Source organism: Aspergillus alliaceus, assembly GCF_009176365.1.
Source record: "Aspergillus alliaceus strain CBS 536.65 unplaced genomic scaffold BDW43scaffold_65, whole genome shotgun sequence".
NCBI classification, from domain to species: Eukaryota; Fungi; Ascomycota; class Eurotiomycetes; order Eurotiales; family Aspergillaceae; genus Aspergillus; species Aspergillus alliaceus.
The window spans coordinates 50,380-74,611 of NW_022474748.1; the positions used below are offsets into that span (position 1 = coordinate 50,380).

The 24,232-nt window shown below is 45.2% G+C and overlaps 7 protein-coding genes across 7 annotated transcripts; 2 read left to right on the plus strand and 5 right to left on the minus strand.

The window, feature by feature from the left end:
* Positions 1-4,145: 4,145 nt before the first annotated feature.
* BDW43DRAFT_303897 (uncharacterized protein) lies at positions 4,146-4,867 on the minus strand (the record flags this gene model as incomplete). The annotated part of the gene is made up of 2 exons (XM_032045499.1): positions 4,146-4,434; positions 4,482-4,867. The coding sequence occupies 2 exons, from the start codon at positions 4,865-4,867 to the stop codon at positions 4,146-4,148; spliced, it is 675 nt and encodes a 224-aa protein (XP_031895245.1).
* Positions 4,868-7,875: 3,008 nt separating this feature from the next.
* BDW43DRAFT_315909 (uncharacterized protein) lies at positions 7,876-10,406 on the minus strand (the record flags this gene model as incomplete). Its single annotated transcript, XM_032048163.1, has 2 exons — positions 7,876-9,609; positions 9,675-10,406. The coding sequence occupies 2 exons, from the start codon at positions 10,404-10,406 to the stop codon at positions 7,876-7,878; spliced, it is 2,466 nt and encodes an 821-aa protein (XP_031895246.1).
* A 273-nt stretch (positions 10,407-10,679) lies between these two features.
* BDW43DRAFT_315910 (uncharacterized protein) lies at positions 10,680-11,795 on the minus strand (the record flags this gene model as incomplete). The annotated part of the gene is made up of 3 exons (XM_032048164.1): positions 10,680-10,802; positions 10,860-11,071; positions 11,123-11,795. 3 exons carry the CDS (start codon positions 11,793-11,795, stop codon positions 10,680-10,682), a joined length of 1,008 nt encoding a protein of 335 aa, XP_031895247.1.
* Positions 11,796-13,278: 1,483 nt separating this feature from the next.
* On the minus strand, positions 13,279-13,781 carry BDW43DRAFT_315911 (uncharacterized protein; the record flags this gene model as incomplete). The annotated part of the gene is made up of 2 exons (XM_032048165.1): positions 13,279-13,461; positions 13,704-13,781. The coding sequence occupies 2 exons, from the start codon at positions 13,779-13,781 to the stop codon at positions 13,279-13,281; spliced, it is 261 nt and encodes an 86-aa protein (XP_031895248.1).
* Positions 13,782-17,945: 4,164 nt separating this feature from the next.
* Positions 17,946-18,293, plus strand: BDW43DRAFT_315912 (uncharacterized protein; the record flags this gene model as incomplete). The annotated part of the gene is made up of 1 exon (XM_032048166.1): positions 17,946-18,293. One exon carries the CDS (start codon positions 17,946-17,948, stop codon positions 18,291-18,293), a length of 348 nt encoding a protein of 115 aa, XP_031895249.1.
* A 287-nt stretch (positions 18,294-18,580) lies between these two features.
* BDW43DRAFT_217272 (uncharacterized protein) lies at positions 18,581-19,601 on the minus strand. The gene is made up of 2 exons (XM_032039346.1): positions 19,076-19,601; positions 18,581-19,011 (listed from the first exon to the last, which is right to left on the minus strand). Exons 1-2 carry the CDS (start codon positions 19,249-19,251, stop codon positions 18,687-18,689), a joined length of 501 nt encoding a protein of 166 aa, XP_031895250.1. The 5' UTR covers positions 19,252-19,601; the 3' UTR covers positions 18,581-18,686.
* A 2,818-nt stretch (positions 19,602-22,419) lies between these two features.
* On the plus strand, positions 22,420-23,200 carry BDW43DRAFT_291327 (uncharacterized protein). The gene has a single exon (XM_032043602.1). The coding sequence runs from the start codon at positions 22,705-22,707 to the stop codon at positions 22,924-22,926; it is 222 nt and encodes a 73-aa protein (XP_031895251.1). The 5' UTR covers positions 22,420-22,704; the 3' UTR covers positions 22,927-23,200.
* The last annotated feature ends 1,032 nt before the right edge of the window (positions 23,201-24,232 follow it).

The following is a 24,232-nucleotide window of genomic DNA, read 5'->3' on the forward strand; positions in this document are numbered from 1 at the left end:
AAGTTATAGGAGTAATGTGTCATAATGCCGCTGTATGCGGTAATCAAAAGTTTCATTCTACCGGAGCCACCCTTGCACAGAGCACTGTGCATTTTCCTTTTGTGTTCTGTGACGTTATTGCTATATCATGGAGAAAGCGATATCTGATCTCTGTACGAGTACGCCACAATAGGCTTTCTGCTAACAGTGGTAAAAGTGAGTGGAAACGTAGTCGGCTTGTGTTGGTTGGTGGGTGCTGCTGGTGGGGTTGCCATTAGGGTCCACTTCTTGCTGGGTTTACTGAAAGATTCTAAGTCTGTCAGCCCGCCAGTTGGCGGAGTTTATCGAACATCTCGAGTACAGAGTACATCCACAATGAATCATTCTAGGCAGCGATCAGTGGTTTAACAGCTGGTATGCTGTAGACATAGCTCATTATCATATGGGAAAACTCTCGAAAAAACTGAATTAGCCCCTATCTGGGCTGCCTGGCTTTACCTAAAGCCTATAGTTAAGATACCTAAAATGTCCTTAAATAAGAAGCCTAATAGCAAACGTATGCTTTGGTAAAGATATCGCAATGCATTGTAATTCTCTATCAGGTTAGGTAATAAATTGCGTATAGAGGTCAACGACGTACAGCCGCCAAGTGGAAACGTCATGGCTCTCCTCGTACAATTATGCGCATTTATGCTAGTGATGTCGGTGTCAGCAATCCTGTATCGGTTCTGCATCAACGATGCCTGGTATCCATCCTCCCCATCCATCCGAGCAGTCCTATATCTCTGGACTGCTCTCCATTGAGTCCGTAGGATCCAAAATCCGTGGTATCTGGTAGGGGAGCGAAAGAGGTGCTCTTTTTTTCCGAGTCGTCCTACTATTATAAGCTGAAGAACGCTGCCGCTTATCTTGGGTTTCTGAGCCCAGAATGTCCACAATACCACGCAGAAGCTGTGAGAGGCTAGCCGACTTCTAACGCCGATCGGGGATGAAGAGTCATTGGTCGCAGAGCCTTGATCAGGTCAGTCTCGCAATGCTCTTAGAAGGACGTTGAAGGATGAGGAGGCATATGCGAATGCGTCCAAGACACAGTCTCTGCCGTTGACGTTTCTGCCCCCGCTGTCGTTGCCTTTCCGAGCCTCATCCAAAGCCTGATTGAAGGCTTCCTTCCGAACTATTAGCAAGAAAGGAAAGGAAGAGAGAGTCAGCGTGCCATTCTCTTCGAGACCTCTCGCTTGACTTCAGGGCCTACCATCGTGACCTCTGTGCAGTCGCGATGAGCAGACGGTGGATCAAACTGGCAATAGTCCGGAGGGGTACGAGTTTCCTGATAATATCGCATGGAGTAGCCGCTCTGATCTTCAAACCAACTCTTTCAAGTACGGTGAGCCAGAGCATTAACTGGTCAATAACGAAGGTTTCTTTGTACAATCCAACAGCTGCCACAAGTTGATGTCTGATCGGTAGCTTTTTGTCGCCCTTGTATATATGGTCCTGAGAGATCGGTTTATCGCACGCTGGCGGCTCCCGCGGATCGATCGACATCATCCGCGGTACAAACGCTGACAACGGGAACAGTCTGGTTTTCAGTGCTTTTGTCGAGAACTGTTTGGAAGGGAACGTTTCTGTGAACTTAGGTAGCCGTTTGTGCATTGCTGTGTCTTTAAAATCTAGATTCACTCCCGCTGCCATGGCCCGAGCCGCGGTGAGAGCAAGATGGTGCAGGTGTTGCTCGATCATAGATGGGACGTCAACATGGTGGATGCAGGGGCTGAACGCCTTTGCATCTAGTGGCTTAGAGAGGATATCATTCAGTAGCCCAGGTCCTTGCTAACCACCCGTTAATCGATCTGCACGAAACCGCCAAGCGAGGGCACTTAGTGGTAATCAAGCTGCTTCTGGCTAAGCCATACATAAACATCAATGTCAATGACAGGAATTAACCTGTTGTATCTCTGATCGTCTCTGTAGGTGACCCATTTGAAAAGCGGGTGTCAAAAATCATGGCCGCCAGCCGTGGTGGGCCACGCTATTCTGTCGAGGTTGTGTGGTTGGGCATCACTGGCAGGACCGAATATCGATGTCCGCGATGTTGGGCAGTTTGAGTCAACTGAACGGGATTGATCAACATCAACCCACCATGCAGTCCAGTGGCGCGCAGGGCAGACCATCCGCAAGGTTTTAGCGGCAACGACCCTTGATCCAACGTCGCCGACCACCAGAAATGGACTCTGCTCGGCTGGCGGCTAACCACGGGGATGTGGAGATGGTGGGAGCTGCTCCCCAGCCGGCCAGACATCCGGGTAAACGGGGTCGCGCGAAAAGAAGCTCCGTCGCTTTGCTTAGCGGCAAGGGGGGCAAATCAGTGGGCATGGGACACCAATGGGAGCGAATATGAAGAATAAAGAAATGCTAAGAAGTCATGCCTATACGGAGTGGGATTTTCATCCCAAGTAATTGGGCCATCAAAAAGATGGCTTTTAAGCGTCCGTAGCAAGAGACACGCATAATGTTACAAGGAGGAAGGGGCAAATGAGATCCGAGCTGGATTCCATGTGTTTAGAAGTGTCTGTATTCCGATCTTAAAGAAAGGAATGGCCTTACATAGATTACAAAATTTCGTGGAATGCCGGCAAGTGTATACAGAAGGCCGATGAGACGGCTCTACCACTATGATATCACTTGAATAAGAGATTAGTATATGCCTGAAAAGGATAAATTGCCATACTCTTCCCTAAATTTGTATTTAGTCTGTCATCAGATTTTGCATTGGGACAGTCAACCTGTCTGACCTTCCAGAAATCGCCGGAAGCCAGGGTCTAGCTGTAGGGTAGACATTTCCACGCTACATATGCTTGAAGCAAGTGATGCAAGCTGTCTATATCTTCAGTATCTCCATCAAACACAAAATGTAGCAGCTCCACAATGCTGCAGATGCGCTCTTCAGAACGAGTAAAGCATGCCAATGCGATTGTTAAACATCGGAGGGCCGCTGCACTTAAGGATGACCAGCCTGATTTTAGAGCTAATCGGTAGAGGCGAGCATGACTCAGGAATATTTCGTTGCAAACTTCATCCTGGTGTAGCTTAGATAGAGTATCATCGCAGGAAACGCCTAGTTCGATGTCACCCCATGCGAATAGCGGAGATTGTTGTTCCGAACTAGGAGGGTAATTCTGTGCCATGAAACTGCCTGAACATGGCCACATGACTGTTCCTGATGATGACGCCTTCGCATAGCCAGCGACCGTTGCCAAGAATGGTTCAGGCACAAAAAAATCGCCTGTGTATGCAAACTCACAGCAGAGCTCAAACATGAGCTCATCCATCCAACCCAGAAGCATAAAAGTATTCTTTTCTTTATTTTTAGACACCTTGATGGATTCCTTGATAGCCAGTGGAAATGCCCGAAGCGCTCCTGAATGAACAAAAAATGGTAAATCACCGTCATCTATATAAATAGTCACCATGTCCGTATGCACAATGCTAGAAATGGGTCCCTTAGCATCCGTTATTTTGATAAAGGGTTTAAGACTTACCTTTTCCAGGTTGCCCCCCATTCCGCAGCGCGAAGAAGAATTTATCATTATGGTCTCGGCCTATGACCTAGGGAGATCGAATCGTCTTTTTAAAGGTTTAATACCATACTCACTACCATGAGGTGGTGTCCTGATGCTGAGTGACCCCGCGCAAATTCCGGCGTGGGTCGGAATCTGAGCAGTATTAGACCTAAACTTGGAATGACTGCTTTCTCCAGAGTACCTCTTCGAAAGGACCCCTCACAGCAAATTAATATCTGTTGGAATTGGCTAGATGTAATATCCTAGTATCATAAGCCACGGTTGAGCCCACCTATTTTCCTTCTGGTAGATCAAGCCAAAGTGGGCTCCGGGGTCCTGAAGCTTCTCTTGGAGCGGAGGGATTGAAAGGTTTGGAAGGCACTTGCTTGATACTCGGTAGTTGCTATATTGAGTCCTATGGTCTGTTACTTAATCACTAACGAACTAACCCAACACAGGCTTTGCTTTAGTAGTAAAACCCGCCCCGAAGCAGCTGCTCGTAAATGGCTGGTCCAGTCTAATCCTTCAATGGCCACGCAGCAATCCTAGCACGTTGATGTGCGGCACAGTCCTGCTGATGATTCCCTGACAAGTCGGGATGAGAAACTAGCCACTGTTTTTCTCTAGATTGCCAGGTCCCACTTTGCCAGTAGGTGGATGGCTGGCCTTGTGCGAAACCACATGGAAGCCAGCCTTTATTTCCATCTCATGCTCTCTCTTCACCCTCTCTAGCTTCCCGAACTTGTATATTATGGTCAAGCTCAAGGAGACTGCCGTAGACGCCCGGGTGACGACAACAGTCAAAACAGCCATTATTGACCATTCCCCATTTTGCGCCGTATACACATTGACGAAAGTGGTGAGTAACCCAGCTATCGCATTTAAGAGGACTGGTCTATCAAACGATTAGCATCTGAACTGACAAGAGATGCTGAGACTGACATGAACAACCGGTTTACGAGCCATATGTAATTCTCCTTTCGCTCCCAGGTGAGCCAAGAAATCAATACTGAGCCCAGAACCATCAAAAAGCAAGCAATAGCAAGGAGGGGCGGATTCTGAATCATGCTGAGGATGGCTTTTCCGGTGCGGTTCGTTTCCAGACCTTCCGTGAGAAAGTCGGACTTCTGAAGAGAAGTAAATGTTCCCGGAACAACCAGATATCCAGCAAGTAGTGCCCAGTGCGCAGCGCTAGCTGAGGTGTTGTAGAACCATGAAATATAGTCAAGCTTGAGAAGCATGCACACATAACGAGTCTCAATGACTGAAGCACTTTCAGCCTTGGACAGGTTCCTTTCAAAATCATCAAATAGCTGTGTATGACCCATACTGGCCAGTAATAACAATAGCGATAGAACCCGTATGTAATTTCTGACCTTCTTATATGTTACTGGATAGGAGGGCGGTCATAACTCCGAAATAGGCGTGCAGCCTGCTTTATTATACATGTTTCACCCAAGGTGACCTGTAATATTCTGCTATGGATACAATATCATAATCTAGAGTTTGCTTCTACAGGAAATTATCCAATTTCCTCTCCTTAAGAAAGATCTATAGACTCTATTGACTCAATTGATTGTGCTTCTCAGAGTACACATAGCATGATCAAGGGTGTATTAAACAGACTCCAAAGAATCTGTAACTAAGAAACAATGCATGGTCTATCTCAAATACTTCCATATCTTCATCCTGCCGTGGGCCAGTACCATCCTTCCTAGGACTCGTCATCGAGCGATCCCGCAGAGAATACTTACTGGACACAGACACCACGGTCCCAGGCTAATATATAGGAAAGGATGCTAATCTTAGTAATTTGGCTGCCAGTAATCTGTTTAAGGTGTCACTTATCTTTAGAAGATTAGCTGTGGTTGCTCTCCTAGAGAACCTAGTAAAGTCCTTTATAAGCAGTCCTATTATTCTATAAATTACAGATATCTTATCCAGTCTCAAGAGCAAGTAAGCTATTAAATAAATAGCCTAAAGATCCTTATTTTTCTGCTGTCTTCTTGGTTCCCTAATTAGGCTGCTTCCAACGTCCGCTATAAAGTCTGTTAATAAAAGGTTATTTTCAATATATATATTTTAGACTATACTGACCTAATTTGACTACTCCTTTCTGGTTAATTAAGACTGTAGAAAGTATGACATTCCTATAGCAGATACCAAGCACTTTATGCATGTACTTTAAGGCTTGCAGAATCTAGGGATGTCAGTGTAGTTCCTCTCTGAAAGGACTGTCTGAAGTTTATATACCTCTTTTAAGATAGTTGCAATCTCCACCTTGCCCAAGCAAAATTTTGATAATAATTGTTAAATCTCCTCTAGCAAGATATCCCAGGTATTATAAAGGAAAAAGATGTTTTGCTTTATAATAAATATCTTTTTTAAGTTAACTAGATTTAGATAAGATATTTCTTTGAAGTTCCTAGCCTGTAAATCCCTTTCTTTAATCCATTCTTAGTATATGTAGGCTAAGTTGAAGCCTTCTGAAAACTTAATAGCGCTGACTGGTCCCCAAGTCAGTGACAGGCTAATAAAGAAGCAGTTTAGCTGGTTGTAAGGGGACCCAGACTTCACAAAATCTGACTGAATGTCTATAGTTTGGGGGAGTGTCATATGCCGCGGGACTCCGCGAACAGGCAATTCGATTGGAGATCCTAACTTAGGAGTCACTACCATTTTTAGCAATATCACTAAGTTTCACATATTCGCAAGAAATAGAAGGTTGTTTTTGACAGCACGATTAGACCCCGTACATCGCGCCTGTTTTTATCTAATGCTAGACGTGCCGCGCCGCTTTTTAGTCGTATGGGGGCAAAAACTGGCGTGGCACCTTGGGTCTAAGACGGCCCAAGTACCCATCGACCCGCTGCGGCTTCGACCCTCGGATTCTGTTGATCACTACCAGTCTTGGAACCTCCGAAGGCTCTTTATTCCCTACCGGAGATCCGCGAAACGTGATTCGCAGGGTGTTTTCATACATTGATCTAGCACGAGGCATGTATATTTTCCACTTACTCGTCAAAAATCTTGGAACAAAGTGTATACACAGTGGAATTTGACATTAAATTGCCTTCCATGCCCAAAACACTAATGAAGAGAATCTCATGAACTACATGCTGTACTCGCCGGGAGTATCCGCTACTTTTAAGGTCCTCTGCGGTCATAAATTTGTGCAGCTACACATTGCAAACATTCAACTGGAACTATCGCAATGAGCATCCCCCGCAACTCCAAAACCGTTATCGATGGCGAATTCCGACGCTTGAAAAATATCACGGAGATTAGGCTAAGCAATGATATCATGGACTTTCTTAACGATGCGCATTCCTCAATGGAGTCAAAGGACACTTCAAATCCCCAAGGCCTCTATAAGAGATCTCTTATTCACTACGCGGCTATAGGAGATTGCCCTGAGCTTCTTCGTCATCTCCTAAGGACTGGTACTACCAAGGATAATCACGACTAAAACCAGTGTATTCCTCTCTCTTAGGCTGCAGAATATGGTGCCTTAGATTCTGTGAAGATTCTTTTGGAACACGGAGTAGAAATTAACTCCACAAATAATATATATTCCACTCTATTGTTGTGGTTAATTCATGCAGGTCCACATACAGATCAAGTAAAAGTAACTGAAGTCTATCTAGAGAAGAACAGCGCCGTTAGATCTTGAGAAGAAGATTAGAATATCCTGATAGACCTTGTATATAGATTTAGAGGCCGTGATCTATTATATAACTATTCTTACTCCATGCCAATAAACACAACAGATTATGATTACATGAGTTGGTTTTCCTGTAATTCTAAATGTTCATTTTGCTGCAGGACTTAAGGAACTACAATTTCTTTTTGACTCTCTTAGAGAACCTTAAGGGGAGTTATAGATTCTTTTCAATTCTTTTCCAAATTTGAGGATATCAGTGCCGGTGTCGAGAACAGGTAACATATTCAGAGTTAATAGAGAAATCTTCTACCTATATTAGATTATCTATCCGGCTTCAGATCTCAATCAGCAAAAACAGAATCCCAACACTGAAGTCACTTAATAAGACTCTCAAACATTCCAGCGGAGCCCCTTATATAAGAATGAGTGGAATACGGCAAAGCCGTCGCGCTGTGGTGTATTACCAAAGGTCTTTCTCTTGTCCCAGAGGATGTTGCTTGATAAGAGTTGCCTGATATTGAACCGTTAAATACACTGCAGTTAGGTCTATTTTAGTGAAAAACATGGAATTGGCACTGCTTGGAATCTATGAAATGACAACCAGACCCGACAAGACTGTCTGAACTCCGAGAAACCCTTATAGGTCGATGATGCTCGACCATACGGTTTAAGTCAATTTCTTCTTTTAGTTGAGTGTGGTCGCTCTCCATCATCAGTGTCACCCGGAGCGAATTCGAACCGTCGTTTCCCTGTATGAACATCATATTTGGATATGTAATCCTCCAAAGCAGCCTTGCTAATCCCCCCTGCCTTGGTCTCCAGCTCCCCCGGTTTTGATTTTGCTCCAACGAAGAGCAGTCGTGTCCGCTGAACCTCAGTGACTAGATCTGCCATATTTGGAGAGACGACTTTTTCTTCATCGACGATGAGGAAATAATGGGCACGGGCGAGGTCGTTTAGGACGAGTCGCATTTCCATTTCTGCCTCGGCAAAAAACTTGTAGTACTCCCTTGAGTTGAACAGGTAGAAGACTACGACATTCGTGATATCTGACTGATACCACAATGGTAGTATCTCATGGATGGCGCTTCGATGGAGTGATATTGGGACTTTCCGAGACACTGGGGCTTTGCTATGCTCGTCTTCAAAACCTGCAGCTAAAGGTATAGACTGCTGTACACCGTCCATAATCTGAGTAGAGGGCCCTGGATCTGGGTGCACTTCAAGTTCTATTGGGCTTGTCGCTATTGAATCACCGTTTTCAACGGGGTCAGTATGAAGATCTGTATTATCTGCCAACGCTTGCGGTTCTTCTGGTAACATGGCCCCAGGCGTAATGGCTCCTTGCGGAGCTTCCTCGGCAAATGTGAATTTGTTGGAGGCTCCGGAGGCGTCGTGATCCAAGAGAGATCCAAGATGTTGTCGGCCGAAAAAACAGCAGAAGATATCTTTTATGACGGCAAATGAGCTTGGATAAAGGAAAATCTCTCCCTCACTAAAAACCATATGTTGAAGAAAGAAGAACGATCGGTCATTTATGTACTCATCTTTGAGTGGTCGTCCGGCTCGGAAACTTGACTTTCGGCTATCCGTTTTCACAGAAAGCTCAGGGATTTTCTGATCTGACTGATGGGATCTGGGTCCGTCGCCGAAGATATGTAGAAACCCTTTTGACATATACAAGGTTTTCCGTGCAAGATCTTTGTGAGAAGCACCTGCGAGCGTTTCGAAGGTATAATGAAAAGCCGGCAAAACCGAGTCGACTGCAGTAGAAACATTCTTTGGAATTGTAAAACCCAATCTGCTGGCCGACTTGGCAAGCTCAGGCTCTCCCCGTAATTCAAACAAAGGCTGAACGTTCTTTACTTTTCTTGTTCTCCCTGTCCGAGGATTGATGAAGTGTCGAAAGGCCGTCAGCCATAATTGTAGCAAGCTAACCGATGCTATGGCTCTTTCTGCTTCATCTGGTGGCACTATACCGTTGATAGGGACAGTCTCGTACTCGCTGTCGGTTAATTGGACGTTGTAAGCCTGGGTACCTCCGTCCCAGCGGTGTAGAGCTGCGCTATAAATTGATGTTTTAGGGCCAACAGAGAATAGGTCCCTCATAGCCTTGGAGGGCCCGGAGAAGCATTTTGCGTCATCAAAGAAGAGTGTCAAGGACGGGACCCTGCCAGGAATTTCAAGCAGGACCTGCAGTACTCTATCCCGCTCATCCACATCAGAAATATCCGGGAAGAGCGTGCCGTCGTTAATTAGACGCATAATATCTGAGCGGTCCTGGGTTGAGTATTTCGGCATCTTCCCTTCAATGAGTTCTACTGACAGCGTATCGGCCTCACCCGCTCTACCGGGCAATAGGAGTGACCAAATACGAATGATCTCCCGCAGGTAGTGAACCATTACCTGCATTTCATTCAGCGGGATTCCAGTCAAAGTAACGAATGGAAGAGGCTGGGAAGATGGCTAACCTCATCGCACCGAGGGGACACAACATGCTCTAGCTTCCGAAAAGTAAACGTTCTCCAAAGCCCAGGAAATGGAATCAGAGCGATGAACGATTCCCGTAACTCGGGGGTCTGAGCGACTCTTTGGACATATTGGAAATCCGAATCGGAAGGCAATCTGCTGCGCCAGAAAGTTGACTTTATTCCAGAAAATTCACGTAGAAGGGTTCCGAAAATCTCCACATTAGATACTCTGTCAACACAGGAGAAACTTTCAGTGATTTCGGTGCATAAAATGACAGGAAGACCTTGAGAGTAGCGATCAGGACTGGGACTCAAGCTAGCATGAGAGGACATACTGTCAACATATAATTTTACAACTACCCACCTTTGGCCCGGTGGTAGTACGCGCCTAGCTGCCTCCAGGAGATCTCGCCCTCGTAAACACGCGAGGACGACGGCGTTTTCCAGAGAAAGATGTGGTGGATCGATTGCATTAAGCAGTGTGGTAGCATCTATGCCCGATTTCTCCAAACCCTTATTGAGCGTATTCATGTCGATGAGGGCGGTGATATGGTGCTCTGGGTCGAGCAGAGAGCATTGGCCTCCTATCAAAGCTCTCTTGAACCTTATCATGTTCTTCTTCCGATATTCTCCAGATAGGTGCTGGAGTTTTATTTTGGCAAAGCCATATAGGTAGTTTGTGGGACTATTGGCCGGGCTTCCTCCTTCCGAGGCATCTGTATTGGACTGCATTACTAGTAATCACAGCATCTGACGAGTGGTATAAAGACAAAGAGGAGAGATGGCTGGCTTAAATATCCTCTCCTCACTTTTTTTTAGTCTCGGTGACCATATTTATCTAGTTTCACCTGGTCTCACCCTTTGAATATTATCAAATATATTTATTCCTTTACAGAACGCCGTTGCTACACATAACCCAATGAGTTTACGGACAAGCGACCTCGTCCAATACCCTGTTCCCCACCCTCTCTATTTACCTCTTTCCTCTTTTACTCCTCGGTCAACCTAGAATTTCCGACTTCCTTCTATCGTCTGCGGAGTGTATGGTGCATAGCATACGGTGTTGTAATAATGAGGTATGAGGCTCCACGTCTCATTATCGGGGTTGGCTTGAAGGAGAAAATCATGCTAGGAAATTAGGATTTAGTGATTACCGCAAGTTTTTTCAATAGAAGGGAAATCTACCTGAAGTAGAAGTTTGCAGGAAGCAGTATGTGCCTCCTCGATGAATCCCTTTGCCTGGGCCGAAACATTTTTTGGATTGTAGAGATGTGTTCTTTTGTCTTCCAGGATTGTTGCCGGCTCCTTCAGATGGACCACAAACAGCCCGACACTCTTGATGTCGTCTCTTCTGCCTTTAAGACTTTGGTGTTCCAGCAGACTTCTTCCAATGTTGGCTACCTGTAGTGTGAGCAAAAAATGGAAAAGGAGAAAGGTGGCAGACACACCAATCTTAATGCAACCGTTCTCGGAGAGCAAAATGTGCTTGAGGTCCAGGTTTCCGTGACTTACTTGAAGAATCTCGTGGATATAGTCCAGTCCTTTCAGAATGCTTCTACAAACTGTTGCAATGTCTGCTTCACTGAACTGGACATGAGGTGTGGCGCATGTAACAGCCAGGTCTACTGCGAACCCTTGAAACGGATAGACAAAGAAGTAATAGCCCTGATCGAAAAATACTTCTTGTAAATTGACCAAATACTGATTATCGGTAGCTCTCAGATTTTTGGATTGCTGCTGCGCGCCCGCCATTATTTTTTTGACCACCACCCTTGATTTATAACCAGCGCAATTTTCCAGGCCTAAACGGCCTATACCAGCCTGGTTGACCTCCCATGTCATGAGATATTTCCCGGAGGGGTGTTCCCGCTTCAGGAAATCATTGTTCTTGATGGGCTCTGGCGCAGACTGATTTTGTGTGTGACGGTAGGGTTTAGTAATCTTGTTGGCCTTTTCTTGTCCGGTAGAACCCTGAAGCTGCGTCAATCGGGCTTCGCTGGCGTGCAGAGAGGACAGCTTTTCCTCTAATATGTTTGGTAAGGTGCCTTTAGCATCTCCCGGACGAGAGGCTTTCTGAAGTTCGTGTGGCAAGCGGGTGGACCGTTTCTCACGTTGATCCATTGTCTGAACTAAAGGAGCGGATGATTTTAGATGAACGAAAGAGCATATACAACGGCTATAGAAGGAAATAATAGGGTGAGAAGATATAGGGAGTCCGTACTCTGGCTCCTTCAATGAAAACACCTGGAGCGGTGGAGTTCGCGAAGTATTTTGGTGGCTCTCACGGAAACCAAATGGTCTGGCGCAGACGAACCCTACTCATCCGAGGCAAGTGTACAAGGCTGGACCTCGGGATATGTGGCTCAACTTAAGAGGTCTCTGCAATTGTGAATTATGCCTCCGAGAGCGTTCTCTTCGTAGAAATCCTAAAAGCATAGTCGGCTGTTATACGCGAGGCTGGGCCCAGTAATGCGTGTTTCTGTGATGTGGGCTACGGGAGACCTTGATGAGTCAGGGTACAACTGGTTGAGATTATTGGAAACGGTGGGAATGTCATCGAAGACAATGTCCCGTAAGTGTCTAGCATCTGGTTAGAACAGAAACGCCGTGCGGACCAATGCATCCAGCTGGAGTCAATCCTCCCTGCGGAGTGAGGATCCCGCTTGGGACAGAAACGCCGTGCGGACCCATGCATCCAGCTGGAGTCGAACCTCCCTACGGAGTGAGGATCCCGCTTGGAACAGAAGCTCCGCGCGGACCAATGTATCCAGCTGGAGTCAATGTATGATGACCATATTGGTCTTGCACCTCCTACAGACGCCAGTTGGTGGTCCTCTTGTTGAGTGTAGGTTGCCACGCCATTTTTGGCGCGGCTTCCACAGCCGACTTTAATGGTGTTGAAAGTGGATCTTCAGCCCCAAACCCGTATCAAGATCTGAGCAGCTCCTGCGATTGCAGATCCTTTCCATATCTTCTTCGAAGACACTCCAATATCGTTAGAACGCTCGGCTACTAGACAAGCCTATATGTTAAAGATTACGATAGAGCAGCGGCAGATATTTGGGATCGTCCAGTTGCCACCTGAATCTATTTGCCCAACAGACGTCCCTTCCCCAGTGAGGCGACTAGCGATAACAGGAAAAACCTGAGCTGTATCATATCCACATGAAGTTTAATGACTTGGACCTGCTGTTAATAAAGATCGTTATCACTACTATAAGAAGTGTGTACAAAGTAACATTTGGCGACCCTAGTCCAAGCCTAGCTGTGCTGTCTATGCTTTGTCCTATGGCCCCTACGCAAGTCTATGGTCAGTATTACTTGAGGTTATTGGAAGAAACGGAAAGGCAGTCGCTGCTATATACTGGCTGGTTAACCAATAACTGCACTATACTATATATACACGGTCGACTTCTCCGTCACTCTGTGGCTAAAATAATGATAAACAATCGCAGCTCTTCTCCCACAGCTGGAATTCAAGTTCATAGAACTCTATCCTCCGCTGCATGTACTTTTTCACAATACTCCTCATGCTATCTCGAACGGAGTGCCGCGCGGAAACTTATAGATGTACTATGTCAGTCCAGTACAGTGAAAATATTGATCAAATCCCATCGGAAGTAATACCTGTGATGAGAAGTGTGCCAATTTGTTTCTCTAGCTCAGCTGACAGCTCGTCTTCCCAATTGACGTCCCCACCATATACCGCGATAAGATCGTGTTGACCAACTGCTCCTGGGGCCTCTGATGGAGATACCATCTTGTTATAGACGGTGACCTTGAGCATCTGCCTTGTTATTAGCGTCACGACTTTGAGGGACAGAAAGGATGTGGTGCGAGAGGGAAAGTGACATCATCAAGGGAGAAATGTGTGAGCAGGGATGGAGGCAGAGTAAGAAAAGGCGGATCATAGGAGCTACGGACATAGCTGTCATCATGTTTAACAAGAGCTTGTAGCAAGTCGCGAGCAAGTTCATAGTCACCCTCCTGCTCGAGTTGCCAAACGAGCGATATCCTTCGTGTTCATACCTGACCTTGGCATTGCCCATCCACGAGCTCCTTGATATAAGGAAGCTGGGCAACGATGCCCATACCCGTTGCCACCATAAGTATGTGGCCATAATCTCCGACTTCGGGAGAATAGCCGAAGATGGAGGCAGACGATGGTTCATAGGATCCATCAATCCAGGCCCAGCCTTCGCAACCACATTCAGTACAGTCAAGAAGCTTTTTAGTAAAGCCAGATCGAGCTCAAACAATTAACAAGATTGAAGACATGCTGCCATTTCCATTGTCCTCCCACCAGGCAATCGTGAATGGATGCGGCTGGAACATATATAGTAACCCTACTCTGGGTATACTGACATAGACGCGTTGTCCAGCGCGAATTCTCCAAGGGCACGGTAAAGACAAAGTCAGCCGGAGCACATCAGTTCCACAATTCTCTATTAGGAATTTCACGGATCTGTGATGTGGGATGTTGCGGTACATGATACGGATGAACTGTAGTGCACCAGTCACAGCAGATAGTATTGCCAGAAGGAGCACCCAACATTTGCCCTGTGAAGATAAGACATGTTTCCAAATCGCATATAGCACAAAGATGGCGCATCCTTGATAAGTCCTTAAAAAAAGCTCATATATACGTCACTTAACCATTGGAAGGAAAAATAGTGACAGAAACATACAGCCAGCCTGTGAGACTTAGTCCATAATCAAAAATGGTTAGAGAGGACCGAGCGTACAAGCAGACCGTAAAATTGAGAAGAGTCAGAAGTAGAGAAATGGGTCTGTTGAACTGCAATGACAACATGGATGGCTGCTTCAATAACCGCCATAAAAGCAGCGATGCGGTGGATGAAATGATATATTGCAAGCTCTATGCCCAGAATAAAAGCTCCAATCTCATGATCCCCGGTCCAGCAGAGCAACAGAAGAGTTATCATCGAGATTTGGGCGGCACACACGCCTGCTTCAGAGATGGAGTGCACACCCACGGAATTGTAGACCGCGGTGCCCGCGAAGTACGTGATGGAAAAAACAAGTCAATATCGAAGCACTATCTTTATGCTGAAAAGCTGTAAGCTTGCATGCGCATACTCCAAATTTACGAGGCACCAGGGGCGTATATGGAAAAAGAAGAGATTAGAGACAGCGTGAAAGACTTGTTTGAATATCAATATTGCGGCAATTGCTGCAATAGCAGCTGTGTAATAGACCATGATTGATTGCATTGCACAAGAAAATTTTCCATTCACTAAACTAGGGATGATGAGAATGTTTTATATAGCCGTAGTACGAGAAGGGTGTCTGATGGCGCAATAAAGACACCTTGTGGTTACTGAAAGTTAGAAAACGGGAGTATGAATTAAAAAAAAAAAAAAAACACTCTCAGGTGGCCAAGGCGAAAAAATAAAGGGTTTATGGAATATCCACTTGCTTCTTGATCATTGTGTTGTCTGTCATTCCGAAAGATAGTCACCAAGATAGTAGTGCGGAGAACAACAGTTCTACGGGGAGCGACCTTGCCACTCCAAAAATGGCGTGCAGATATAGTCTAACAAGGTTTATGAAGGGTGCGGACGTATTGGTCCAAGGATTAATGGTATCTTTGGGTTGATTGGTTATCATTACTATGCCAGTTTATTACCAATTTTGTACATATGAGAACAGCAAACGACAACGCTCATTGATGGAGTGGGAAAATCAATCGCCCCAGTTTGCACACTGCACGTTATCATAGTTTCGGGACGTCTGCCACGCCAATAAAGAAGTGACGAAACTAGGAACTATAGATACTATTCCTATTAGGTTAACCTTCATGGCAACAGCACTACTCGAGATTTGGCTTGCCTACCAAAAGCCTCAACGAGGAGGTAAAAGCCACCTGGAGATATCAAACAGACGCTGGATACTCTACTATCATACTCATGGAGCTGCCTGTACCTAGTGCTCGTTATTCAATGAGCTGTACCTGATCGTAAAAAATCAGTAGGGTCCGTTGATCGAGTAACCAAGAGTCCGTCGGGGCCAACGCCACCGTCAAGTATTTGGTCCAATTTCTATTTAGTAAATACACTGTCAAAGATCTCCTGATATTCGTACCGATCTACTCCTTCCTGATTAATGGTGAGTTGGCTTAAGACCTTTCCAGCGCGGACCTTGGATAACCCCTCAATTATGGTTTTGGTGTTCCCTAAGCTTAACGATATGCCCCAGTCATGGATCATCTCGGACTGAATCCATGTGTCCTGTAAATGCAAAACCTGAAGGATTCCTGCATGAGCGAAGACAAATTGTTTAAGTTCTGGTATCCAGAGCCAACAGCTTTCCAGAGCGAATCTCCGCAAAGAGGGTAAATGTACGTGCGACATGAATTCCGGCATTGCTTGGGCTGTTGATAAGCTGCAGGTCTTCAACGCTGCTCAAAGTGTCCGAAGCTAAACTGGGAAGCTCAGAGTTAGATACCAATAACCTTGAATAGAATCCTGAGATTTGGAAGGTACGGATTGTGACGCCGTTGTCTTTAGCTCGGACCATTGCTTGAAGGACGGACTTGAAACGGTCCGGAAAGGAATCTTTCCAGTCCATAAAAACACGGCCAGCAAACCAACGGAACGGCTCCTTTATCCCTTCAACAAACTATAGTTGGATAGTTTTTAAGTTAACTAAATGTAGCAAGCATGTCTGCAAGGTGACTAAGTCTCTTCCCCTTTCAAGTATTCATTGTTGCTCGTCAGCTAGGCGACTGAAGTAGTTCTGTGTCGTTGTGTAGGAGATACGCGTGCCATAAGAGTTCTAGCAAGCATCTCTTTGATCACGAGCGTACTCAGAAGGAGTATAGACACAATTACAGAAGTAGTCGTGATGCTGAACGACTGGGTACGTCAGTCAAGTGTATGGAAATTAGCTTGCAGATGACTAACGTGGCTCAATAAGCTCCGTGGGTTCGTAGCAAAGAGTTCTCACATGCGCTGCTAGGTGTGACGAGGAGATGTGATGCAAGCGCTCTAGGCCAGCGAGGGAGAATGGGATTTTCAGCTTCTGGAAAAGATACGGGCTGCAAATCATGCGAAGTCTTTGGTTAACAAGTGAGAGAGTCTCGACAGAGTCAAGTAATGAGAGTTCTGTGACTATGATGATTAGAATCTCAGTTGGGAGCCGTTGCATGTAGCTGGGATCCTGAGACAAGATCATTTTCGCAATGCCTTGCATCAATGGTCAGATTATCGCCCATGATAATTGTACCCTGATCTGAATTATGTATGACCGAATTGTCTGCAAGAGATAGCCCATACAGAATATTTTGCCTTGTCTAACTTCCTTTGCGTCTTGTAATATGACAGCACTGATTGGGCGAACCTCTACTTGGCTATTTCAATCTTGAACCCGGCGCACTCCAAAATCGGCGCGGCATTCACAAACGCAGAATTCTGTGGACTAGGAAAGCTTTCAATCATGTCGACCCGAACTAAGATATGTGGGCAAAAGGCACATTCCCTTTGCTGTAATAAATGATCGAACTCTCTCCTGTTATAGTGGAGGAAGATGAGATTCCGAACCCATATTTCTTTGCCTATACATTCAAAGACAACAGCACTTGAACTTTGATAATGCAGAAACCGGCAGCAGGTCACCTGGAAGGCCTTGTCAACCATTACTTAGACATGGTTGTCAGAGCAAAATAACCTTGCTTGCGGCCGCTAGGAGAGGTTCAGAGCTTGATCCATCATTAGTCAGAACTGATCTATTATTGTTCCCCCTCATTTCTCCAAATATATTTACCTTTTTGGTAAAGGCACGGATTTCTCTTTTAAGGGACAGTGGGCACTGTTGTTGACTATAATCCATGCCTCTTAACAGACGTTTGCGATCTGGAGCTGTTGGCAATGACCCAGAGAGTCCGGTTCTGTCTGATAAGGCTTATGCGTTACATGGGATTTACTGAGTCCATACATTCGGAGAATTCTCACAAATTACAGAATGCAGAACAAATACACTCTCCTGCTCAGAACAGAATTTTTTCCGTGACTGAAAGCATGATGAGACGTATCTACACGGATTGGGATGATATAAAAAGTGAGGTACAGTGTAACCGTTGACGCTATTACCTTAAGAAGAATCGACATGCAAAATGTTGGCTCTTAGCAGTATCAAAGCTATCTTTTGGAGTGCTTCTTGTTGCTGGCAAACGACTGGAATCGCATTTGTACATATGATTACTTGCTTTCATCGCCTGGAGACTAAACTCTCTGCAGAAATGACACTTGTATGAGTGATAGTTATCTCGTTGCTTTGTTGGATGAGATAGCAAGTCAGTATCCAGACGCTATTGAAGTTTTCCAGCTTCTGAGTAGCAGCGTACGCAGCATCTTGGCCCATGAAGGCCCAATGCAAGGCACAGACATGGACCAGGTGGTGGCTGGTATCCGGGCGGTTTTGGGAGAGGATGACGGACAGGACGAGCTTCCCTCGTTGGACGAACCATTGGGGAGAGCGTCATGCGAGACGAAAGAGCTTTCCGGGGTCCAAAATGAGTATTCATCTATCCAGGGATTGGATGGCAGCAACCCAATTCCGGAAGACTTCCTGCTCGCCTACGATTTCAGCTCGCCTTGATATTATTAGCACTGTATGTAAGGTCTATTTCATCTACGACTATCTCCATTATTTGGACTCATCTATCAATGTCGATATGCCATCATTTCTTTTTGTTTTCTCATAAAGTTGCAGTGGATATTATTAAAGTAGCCAGGGATTGTCCACAACACGAGATCTAGGAATTATGGCTTGCCTTAAATGTATACTTGCACAACTGTGTAGGGTTGACGATCCATATACTATGTATAGAGTACTGCGTCTTGGCATATCTGCAATGAGTCATTCTGGTTGTGACGGTGTTTTCAAGCTGATTGTGCAAACCACTCTACTGTACGTATGTGATGTGGGCTGGGTCCATCTAATCTTGTTTGAAGGAGAAACAATGAAGTTAGTAATCTCAAGTCTTGTTTGTTAAACTAAATGAGAGTTTTTGGACCGCTCATGCAGCCATACATTATAGCTCAGTTCTTCAGGAAGAAAATCCTTGATAGAATATATGACTGATCGACCCTCTTCAGCTTGAAAATCCCCAGACTTGGTAAACTCCAAAGCACGATTGCAGAGGCTAAGGCATAGTTGTATGGATTTTCTTTCCTGCGCAACAGCGTTTTGTTTTACCTGAAGGTAATGATCTGCAACAGTAGGACTTTGCACATCTTCCTCTAGATCAATTATAGCTTCCTCGACCATACGCTGATAAAACTGAAACACGGTGCTATGGACAGAATATTTCTGACTACGAGATATGTTAGAAAAGACCATCATAAGACCATCATATGATGGAAATGGGGGATGCTTACAGTCTTGCTTTTCCTAAAGCCACTCTGAACGTTAACTTGTAACGGGATATCACGTATGGCCATTCATCCCAGGCCAGGACTGCAATATTTTTGTTGGGCTGCTTGATATATTCGATGACATCCAGGGCAATGGACGTGCATTGCATTTCACAATGTTGAAGTGGCAGCTCTAGCATAAGAAAATCACGGTCAGATTCATGTACCACGCCGCGTAGGTCAACCAAGGTCGTATTAGAAATCTTGATTGATCTTGGAGTCGCCGGACAGAATGTAATTTGGGGTGGATATCCTTAAGTAATGAATAGAGAACGCTGCTGGAGCAGTGCAACGAATCTATGCTTGAAATTATTATTGCGTGTAGAACTTGAAAGATGTGAGGTTTGACCGATTCGTAGACATGGCGACAGCTTAGAACTGCCGCAAGCAGACTAGTTAAGGTTGGAAGGTTCTCTAGAATCAGCAAAATGATCTCAGCAGGGAGTGTATTGATGTTAGGTGTCATGATTGATGATAGATGGGATTGAAAGCCTTTATGATGCATTGTATGTCAAATTGTGCGGGTTGCCAAGAGTGAGGGGCATCAGGTCACGTTTGCTGGGTTGGCAACTGAGCCTGGACCAAGCATGGGGCCATTAGCTGGTAACCCCTCGCCTCTTTGAACTTGCAGACCGGCTCCTCAACTTCTTTCAGTTTCATTGACTAGAGTGGTGCTTACCACAGGGTATACCGCCATTTTGGGCTCTACACAATCCAAGGCCAATCCTCCAGCGTAGACCTCACAGTGACCGACGACCCTGTGAGACTTCCCAGATTAGCTTACCACGACAACCGTGGCACACTCTCGGAATGGGATCTACAACCTAGACACAACAGGACAGTAAGCCAAAATAGACATACAACAGAGCATATTGGGATAGAATGGCCCAAGATATTTGGGCTCAGATAAATCATTCCCCTACTATTTCCACGGCGGCGCACTTATTCTGTTTCAGTCGCCGGAGAGGAAAGTAGACTTCAACCAGAAGCGGGCTGGTGCAAACAGCTGCGAGAGCAATGACGCCATCTTGATGGCTAGCCGTATAGAGAGGTATGGCAGAACACTGGACTTACTTTATAACACAGTAAGGCGCAGTCGAGGTAGCTGACAGCATAGACGAACTAGGAGTATCTGCTGCTTCACTTTCCAAACAAGGTGCAGACTTAGGGAAAGTACTGATTTCAAAGTTATGTAAGCGGGCTTTAAGACAGTGAGGATGGCTATTTGCCTCGATGGTATCGGTGCATCAGAAGATGTTTCTGAGCCCTGAGTTGCTTTCTGGCTGTCTGATGTATGCGAGGCCGGTGGAGTCTGGTGTTCCTCAGTAGCTTGCTGAGCCGGAGTAGACTCCGTCTCCTTACTGGCGATTGTCATGTTAGGCACTGTAGCGACCGTGCGCGACTCAATCGTTGCTGCCCCGGGCTCAGCGCTATTAACCGATTTCAGACTTATCGTCGTCGAGGACGAAGAGCGGCCAAATGATAAATGGAGTTCGTCGCAACTGGTAGACGACGATTCCGTCTGGCCTGATCCGTTGTCAGCTAATTTCCTCAATGTAGAAGCTTGCCATCCTTACAAGCAGTGAGAACCCTGCCCAGGTAAGCTTCACAACCCTCCGCGAGTGTTGTTGACCATGTGTAAGTCTCTGTCAGTCCATTATTCAGTATCTCTATGCGCACTTGTGTGTACCCTGAGACGCCAGCAAGGACGCTGCACACATTAGTGGATAGCTTTCCTATGGAATCTGAATCCTGCGGGCTTTCCGAGGCAGCGGTAACTGTGCAGAGGGCGAAACAGAAGAGAGGAAAGACCTTGGTTGTCAAGAAGGGTCAACAATGAGCGAAAAGGCCCATCTTCCCAGGAATCTCTGAGGATGCTGATTCAAAGGACAAAGAAGGTCTAAAGTGACATCGGCAATACGACCCGAAGCAGAGTCATATATTTCTATCAGGATAGGGCAAGCGGATTCGGTGCCAGAGGAGCTTTTACGAATTATTAGACGGCCGTAAAAAGAATCAGGAGGTAGACAATGCAACGTTTTTTTTGGCTCAGGATCTGGGATGAGGACTGGTGCTGGACAGATAACATCGTTGCACTGGGCTCATTCTGTTACCTCTGCATTAAGACGTCTTGGTGAGATTCTTCTAACGACTATGAAGTCAGATAAGGACAGTGCCCGATTCTGAAGCAAACGATTATCTGCCCACAGATCACCAAGACTCTCCAGCCGACTATGAGTGGGTACCCGTCCATATTAGCTGGCTTCGTGCTTCTGCGCTTTTCCATCAGACGGCCGATGCTCTAGTTCAAGGAAGAAATGCATGTATGGTACGACTACATGTATGTTCTAGAAGCGCTACCCAGGGTATCTGCATATGCAAACTCTTTTGGCGATATAGTCGCGGAAACTGGATACCAGATCAAGTTATACCTCGAAGGGCTTTCACATTTTATGTTATGGCTACAGGTATTGCTAAAAACAGAAGAAGAAGAAGAAGAAGAAGAAGAAAACGCATTCAGGGGCTCCAAGCTCTCCAAGCTCTCGCAGGTGTCTGTTGCCATTCAAGGCTCGGCCGACCAAATAGAGACGGGGTAACTTCTGATCTTACCCAGAACCCAGCTCGTTTCCGCGACAATAAAGATCGGAAACTGTGACTTCAGAAAGATGTGCAAGAGCCACCCTTCTATTTTAACTTAGAAATGAAGTACAGCAGACAGATCAAAAGTGTTTGGTGGTTCCTGCCTGGAGTTTCAGTATCCATACCAGAGATATGAGCGACAAGTGGTCTTGCATGTTATATATTACCTGACAGGAAGATGCAGTACTTTAGACAATTATATGTATCTCTCTGCGAGAGCATTGACTTTGTTTAGAGGCCAGGATTGATCCATAATCGATGGCAGGTAAAAATGGGTATATTATGACAACCTGTGCTTCCATTAAGAGCAAAATAGCTTTGTTAGAAATAATCACATGATAAACTGTTGAAAGACAGCTGATCCTTATTAGAGAACCAGGTTTCCAAGTCGCGTGCCACGGAAAAATCCAGCTACTCCTGACCTAGCAGTGGTCAGGAGATCTCAAAACTGCGGGAATAAATTTATTGGAGATATTTCGCGCAAAACTGATATTGTCAAAGGTGCTGAAGCCTATTTCCCCTTGGCAGTTGCTTTCAGTCCAAGTTCTAAGTTTTAGTTGGTCATGCTCATAATAATCCTGAAAATGTGTAAGTGCAGAGCACAGAGTTAAACAGCTGCATAACATACTGGATAAGAATCTCTTTGTTGATCTTGGCGAGCCATCGCTGGAACGTAAGCCACAACAGTTGCAATTAATGTCGGTAGCCTCATTTTCGGTTTTGGAAAACTGAACCAACAACTACTGAGTACATGTCTTCTTTATAGCTGTGCACAATACAGTCACTATATGTGATGTTACAGTAAAAGAACCCCTTGTGCACGCTGCTTCTGGCGCGGCCACTTGCTAGTTGGTAGCTATTGGTAGCTATTGGCTGAGGAAGGCCGGCCCTCATAGAGCTTATATTTAGCGCCGACCCTATGAAAATGATTACTTTCCATAGTGCTAGAGACCATGGCGTTGTCTGAACCACTGCTCTGTCCTCTGTCCACAATCGGCGCGGCAGTACTTAGTAAAACAGAGGTATATAAAGAATATCTGTTTTCTGATGGTAATTGCACCGGCTGTTTGATTGCACCTGTTGTTTATCCATTTCGCAATGCTATGAAATACTTTGAAGCTAATCCCCTTAGTATTATCTATAGCCGCCTTGATATATTTAGCTATTGTCTTTGAGAGATATAGATCTATCTTATTACCCTAATATCTATTCTTTCTAAAGGTAAGGAAGCGCGCTAATTCTTAGAGCTAATTACTGACAGATTTTAACCTTTAGATAGATTGGATAAACTTGATATAATAGAGAATCATTCAGTTCTTTAGTCTATCTGACCAGGTATCTGATCTCGTAGACTTAGCCCATGATATATTAACCTATGCCAGTAGCAGTCTATCAGACTTGTGGAGCAAGTTTCAGTTAACTATACCTGACTATTATGCAGTGGGACTCTAGGAATATTATAGCGGTAAGGAAAGTATATCTAAGTATTCAAGTTACTCTATACCTATATTATTGTTTTCTTTTGACTTGGTGGTAATATTGGAGTCTAATGTCCCAGGTGCAGCTTCGCTACTGCCAGAGGCAAGTAAAGCTGTGCTTTCCGGACTCTTGAAACCTTCCAGATTGGCTATTGCAGCACATATCACTGGAATGGCCGTAACTACCCTGACTGTTATGGTGGAGCTCTTTATAATTATACTTAAATAGGGAACAGCCCCAGCACTTATATGCTCGCTTGTGAGCCAAGTACCTGAGGGATGAAAGAGCAGAAAACTAACCTGTTGGCAGATTGCTTTAATATTCACTGTTGCTGTATCAGTTACAGTGACGATCCTGTATAGCTTGATAGCTGGAGGCATCCAAACCTTTCTAGGTGACATTGGGGTTTATTCTCAACTCGGGCCACATATGTTGGCCGTAACGTGGCTAGGGAGCACTTTCTCTTTGGGGGCTTCTCTTATTTCAGTGTTGGGCGCCTGCTGCCTGTGACATGGTGGTACCGTGCCTGTGAACTCCCTGTGTCTTCCAGTTCTATGGATTACGTAGGCGCAGGGTACTATAGTACTGAAGAGAGCATGAGAAGGCGATTATATCAACTTGATTACATAGTTGTCTTGGGAAAGTTCTTTGGTTTCGCAGGAGAGAATTCCGAAAATATTCCGCAATTGCTTGTCCAATCATGCTTATTATCTCTACCTAGTAAGAGCATGATTTACAGCCTCCCAGCGAGTGATTTTAGGTTATACTTTTTAGGATCTGGATTATAATAACCGGGCATCATTCTATTGTATTACTTTCTTAGTATTTTCCTGTACAGCTGTAGCCTTATTGTTCAACAGTACATGCTTGTAAAATCTTCGAGCGCTTATAATTTACTGTCACAAATGAGATTCCTCACCCATATTGAATGTAAATGACTGTTGGGTGCGACCTAGTGGTGGTAGTTTCGGGACCAGGAGGCCAACCCGTAATGAAATCACA